Source organism: Corapipo altera, unplaced genomic scaffold (assembly GCF_003945725.1).
Source record: "Corapipo altera isolate COAL_440 unplaced genomic scaffold, ASM394572v1 71, whole genome shotgun sequence".
NCBI lineage: Eukaryota > Metazoa > Chordata > Aves > Passeriformes > Pipridae > Corapipo > Corapipo altera.
The window spans coordinates 394,979-400,587 of record NW_020884916.1 but is presented as its reverse complement, the minus strand read 5'-3'; the positions used below and the strand labels follow the sequence as shown (position 1 = coordinate 400,587).

The following is a 5,609-nucleotide window of genomic DNA, read 5'->3' as shown; positions in this document are numbered from 1 at the left end:
ACAATCGTTCCCAGGGTTGGCAGAGCAGGTGCTCCAACAATCAGTGGGATTGAGGAGCCCTGGATGGCTGTTACTGTTAATGCCTGTAATAAAAATGCACCAGGGAGCTGCACACCCCGGGCTCCGTTATGAGCCAGCAGCTCCCGCTCCGGGACATCCCAGGGGAGGTTGGGAGCAGTGGCTGCAGGCAGGACAGCAGCTCTGAGGGATGCACTGAATGCTTCACGTGCACGGGGCTGTACCTGCAGCGTGGGCAGGTGGCTCCCTGTGGGGAATGAGGGACACTGGGCTTGGCTTAATCCTTTGTGTTTTCTGTTTTCTGAAGTGTTTCTCACCACTTCAGACCCTTCCCCACAACTGTTTTTGGTAGCAAAGAGCTTCATGAATGTAAAGCTCTGCAGCTATTTCTCCTTCAGAGCCTCCACGCTAATTACTGGGGCAGTGACTGTCAGGGATGCAGGGGCAGAGGGATCCGGGTACTTGTGGGGTTTTTGTCTGGTAACTGGTGACACCTCTTATCTTCTCAGTCCTACCTCTTGTGCATTCCTGGGATGGCAGTTGTCCCTGTGATCCATGTCTTACCTACTCTGTGATTTGCATGTGGCTGTTCAACACTGAGTTATGTCACAGTTTCTGTTACTAAACAGAATGTTTTATAAACACTTTAACTCCAACGTTTGGGATGGTGTTGGTGAACAGAGGAAGCTAATTGCAGACAAAAGCTAAGGTCCCTCTCATTCCTTTTATACTTCCATTTTTTCAGACTCCACATCTACAAAGCAGTCATGCTTCCTCTGGAAGCTCAACCATGGGGTAGTTTGGGTGCTGGAAGCAGCTTTTTGTGGTTTCTACTCTCATGAGTGTGTTTTGAAAACAGGGGAGTTACAGGGTAGGTACTTTCAAAGTGAAGATTAAAGTCTGATGCAGCTGCCTTATTGATAAGGACTCAAAGAATCATGGAATATCCTGAGTTGGAAGGGACCCACAAGGACCATCAAGTCCAACTCCTGGCCCTGCCCAGGATAACCCCAAAGATCCCACCAGGTGCCTGAGAGCATTGCCCCTTCTTTGGAAGCTGCAAACCCCAATGAGGTCTCCCCTCAGTCTCCTCCAGGCTGACCAACCTGCTCTTTTAAATGCCCATGAAGGACTGGCACCCCCACCATTCCAATGGAATGATGGTAATTTCCCGGAGTGTTTTCCTCTCCAAACCCATGAGCAGCTGGTTCACCTGGCTGTATGGCGAGCACCAAAGAAAGGCTGTCCAAACCCACCATCTTTCAACAGACCTTTTTTTATTGTGTCGTGAAAGACTGCACCTAAAACCAGGTGCAAGGAGTATCAAACAGCGTGTTTTACCTAGAACACCCGACCCCGGGCGCTGCCGAGGCCCAGCGTGTCGGTTCCCCGCTCAAACTGAAAAGCAGCAGCAACTCAGGCTTCTGTCTGCATTGAACAGCTGGTAAGAAACAAGGTAACCCAGGGGGCAGCTTCCCGAGAGACTGGCAAACAGAAAAGAACCAGGAGAGCATCTAGTGTGTGCTGGGGCGGCGCGGCAGGAGGGGGAATCAGCTGGCAGCTTTATCGCTCTCCCCGTTCTCAATCAGTTTCCTTTTCTTCTCATCCGTTTTCCTCTTGAAGATGTGGTCTCTGTAGAACTGGAGTTCTTTGATGCTTTCCCTGATGTCATCGAGTGCTCTGAAAGAGAATTAAGGAAGGTTTCAAGGCACCTGTGTGCACCTCCAGCTACACCTGGATCCCAACACCACTGAAAACTTCCAGGCTGCAGGAAACCAAACTGATGTGTATGGATGGTGCACCTGTCAGACTCTCACCTCCCCATCTGCAGTTCTCCAATTTTAGTGTACCAACTCTGCCTCAAAACAAGGGCAGATAAACCCCTGTTAAGTGACTGAAGAGATGAGGAAACTTCTGGTTCTCTGGATTTTAATAATCCCTTTCCCTACACTATCCAGGCTTCAGACAGGATACAAATGTCTGATAGGGAGCAGAAGCACACAGCCTCCACCTGCATCAGACTCAGGATGCTGAAACAGGGAGCCCCATATCCTGCTCCAGAAGAGCCTGGTTCCAGAGCCCTGCTGTGTCACAGACAGGAGCACAAAGCTCACCTGTGAGAAGCTGCCTTCTTTGGTGCGAACTCATATTCCTCTGGATACCAGCGCCTGCAAGTGGAAAAATTAGAAAGGAAACGGGGATTCAAAACCATGTCTGCTGGCTGCTGAAGGTTTGTTACACGTGGTGAAAGGATTTTGGTTCCACTGACACCCAGAGAAGCCACAGCTCTATGAGTCCCCCTGCAGAGCCCCAGCACCACGAACAGGCATCCCCAGGGTGTCCTTCAAACCACTTAATTGGGGGAACACTTACCTGCAAAGTTCCTTGACAGTGCTCACATCAACGATCCTGTAATGAAGGTGCCTCATGAACTGCGGCATGTATTTGTCAAGGAATTTCTTATCTGCATGAACAGAGTTACCTACAAAGACACAAAACAAGATGTTTCTTCAAAGACGCTACAGAGCGACATGGAAACGAGCGGCAGGATGAGCGAGCTGGGAGAGATCACAGGGGAGGAAAAGCCATTCACAAGCAGCTCATTCATCCCATTTTCTAGTAAATATGATTGTAAAGGTCTGTCAGATTTTCATTGCAGGATCACACGGGGTTTAAATACTAATACCTCTAGTAATTCCTCTGTTACTACTCCCACAGTTTCTGTCACACAGATAAATATCAAAGAACCATGCGAACGTCGGGTTTTCTGCCAAGTGAAAGCGGCCATTGGTATTAATTCCACTCAGCACTCATCCCAAGACTGTATCTGAACATTCTGAACACAGTTACAGGTAGCAGGACACCTGGAAAATCCATATTTGGCCTTTGGCTGGATGCCCAGTGAGGAAAAGGTGCAGCACAGAACACGAGCACATCCCTACCACATGCGTCGGCAGGTGTTTGCATCCAGCTGGGAGTGCAGGAGGGATGAAGCTGTTGTTGTTAAGAAAGAAGATGCTTCACCTGCGAGAGGACAGAGCCCCGGGGGTGTCTGCTGCCGCACGAAGGACAGGAACTCGTACTCTGCTTGCTGCAATGAGATTTTACTCTCCTTCACAGCCTTAGTAAGGCCAGACTGCAAAAAAGAGCCAAGTCATAAATCAGAAACACCCTGCCACAGACACTTGTCAGGAACGCTCCAGTTCTCAAGTAAATGTTTAACTCTACAGCAAAAGGTCATCCCTTCAAGTGCAGTTTGTTCCCCAGGTAATTCTTGAACTGTGTTTCTGTTCTCTGGGACACCCCCAGCCTCAGTTCTCCCCAGGAACCTCCTGCTTGGCAAGTAAAACCAAGGCAGGTATATAGTCCTGGCAGCACTGACCTTCCTGTGAGGGTTGGGGCTTTTTCTTTTATTTCTTTGCTTTTTTCTTTTATTTCTTTCTCGAGGCTCTTCTCAATTACTGAGACACGAGGCCTCATTTATCCACCTGCCTGTCTGTGACCCAGGAGAGCATTACATCCCTTTACATCCCTGTTTCAGGAGAGGCACTCACCTCCCCAGCAGAGAGCAGCAGGTATCAGTGAACACAAGCAACCAGGATCCTGCCTTAAGTGTTTATCAAGATTCCTATAAATCAGAAAAATTCCTCCCTTCTTTTTTTTTCAATAGTTAAATGTCAAATCCTCTCCAAGTGTTCTCAGTGATTTATTTCCATCTGGCTACACTATATATTTCCATGACTGTGCTGCAGAAATCTACTTGACAGATCCAAGTGGTGGTTAAAAAATTCATTATGTGGCTGCATTTTCATCTATATTCTAATTGCTTCTCTTCTCTTAGTCAATTAAAAATAAGTAGCTCCTCAGGAGCAACGAGGACACGTGTTACCATCTCCAATTCACTCCCAAGCTGAAGCTGAGCTGGAATCCTCAACTGGAGCAGGGAAAAGCACCCATCACAGTAAATTAATATTCATTTTCCAAACTCCTGCTAATCCTTCCCACAGAGAGTGAGATGCCGAAGGGGGGGAGAAAGCAGGGATATGGGTGTCTTGAAACTTCAGCCCTTAATTGAAAACTAACTCGAATTCCAATTCATTCATCAGGGATTGGAAAATCCATTTGCTCTCTTGCTGCTGTCAAGGAGGAACCTTTCTTTGGTGGCCCAAAGAACTAAAAATAATCTCTTGCTGCAAAAGTGATGCTTTTGGTGAAAAAATGCACGAGGTTCCCAGTGCTGAGGGGACAGGCAAGAATAACAGCCCAGTGTTTACAGGCCTGTTTAATCCCACATATACCAAAATATGCATGCAGAAATCTGCATTTCATCAGCTCTGGACTGTTCTGCACTGATCCTGCACCTGTTCTTACTTGGGCCTTCAAGCCTCACCTTCCCCTTCTCATCTGGAATTAGTCTTTGAATTATTTTATGTCAGATGGAAGAGGATTCACCGGGAGGAGCTGATGGAGGAACCCACCCAACCCAGCCTACACCAGGGCTCCCACAGAGGCAGGACAAGGCATCAGCTCCACAAGAGGACTGGGGAGTCAAACCCCAGCTCCCAACCTCACAACTGGGAGGAGGAGGCTGAGATCAAACCCTGGGGGACGGGAGCCAGCGGCACATCCCTGAGCAACAGATCCCCTTCCGGGCTCCCCCTGCCTGCTCCAGCCCTCTCAGGGCTGCTGGGTGGTGCTGATGCTTCCTGAGCTCAAGGAAGTAGCTTCCAGCGCTATTCCAACTTATTAAAAACCAGACTGCAAAGCACAAGCTGCTCTAGGCAAGCTGGAAGATGAAGGCTAAAGATGAAGGCACGATTCCTGAGTGCAGCTTGCTCTGTGCCACAGATCACTTGTGAGACCTTTGGCAAAATGTTTTGCCTCGGCTCCCTGCTACAAAATAAGGATGATACTGTCTCGCGTCCTCCATCCCCTCTGACTTGCAAAGTGCTCAGCACAGGAGTTGTCCCTGCTAAGGCGGCCGTGCTGCAGCTGATCGCTCTGAATTACACGTCATTCCCATCTGGCGAAGGCAGAGAAGGGTTTTTACCTTCCCGTGATGCTCCTTGCACCACTCGGACATGCTCTCCAGCAGCTCGTCGGGCTGGTTGATAATCAGGTTCGGGCCCTGGAAAAAAACATGGAACAAAAAAGATAATGGAAAACAAGTTTAGAAGCGACTAAAAGTTTAGTCCCAAGCACAGGCAGAGCACGGCGCAGTTTCAGCCCTGAGACACGAAGCGCAGCGTGACGCAGGTCCCGTCCCCGCGCTCCCCGTGGGCTCCCCCGCTGCCCGCCCCATGCTTTGTTCCCGCAGCCCGTGGAAGCGGCGCGGGGCCCGGCAGGCCCGTCCCGCCCCTCACCTCGGCCAACACGTTGAGGTCGCAGTCGGTGATCAGACACGCCATCTCCAGGATCTGGTCCTTCTCCACGTCCAGGCCCGTCATCTGCCACGGGGCGAGCGGCCGCGTCAGCACGCCCGGGGGGCCCGCGCCCCCCTTTCCCGCCCTGCCCGCGCCCCCCGCCGCCCCGCGCCGCCGCCCCGCACCTCCAGGTCCACCCAGACCATGCGCTGCCCCATGTCGCCGCCG

At 50.5% G+C, this 5,609-nt stretch overlaps 1 protein-coding gene across 1 annotated transcript; it reads right to left on the bottom strand.

The window, feature by feature from the left end:
- Window positions 1-1,278: 1,278 nt before the first annotated feature.
- Window positions 1,279-5,603, bottom strand: REXO2 (RNA exonuclease 2). The gene is made up of 7 exons (XM_027655768.1): window positions 5,567-5,603; window positions 5,382-5,465; window positions 5,069-5,146; window positions 3,043-3,154; window positions 2,392-2,500; window positions 2,133-2,186; window positions 1,279-1,698 (listed from the first exon to the last, which is right to left on the bottom strand). Exons 1-7 carry the CDS (start codon window positions 5,597-5,599, stop codon window positions 1,569-1,571), a joined length of 600 nt encoding a protein of 199 aa, XP_027511569.1. The 5' UTR covers window positions 5,600-5,603; the 3' UTR covers window positions 1,279-1,568.
- Between the last annotated feature and the right edge of the window lie 6 nt (window positions 5,604-5,609).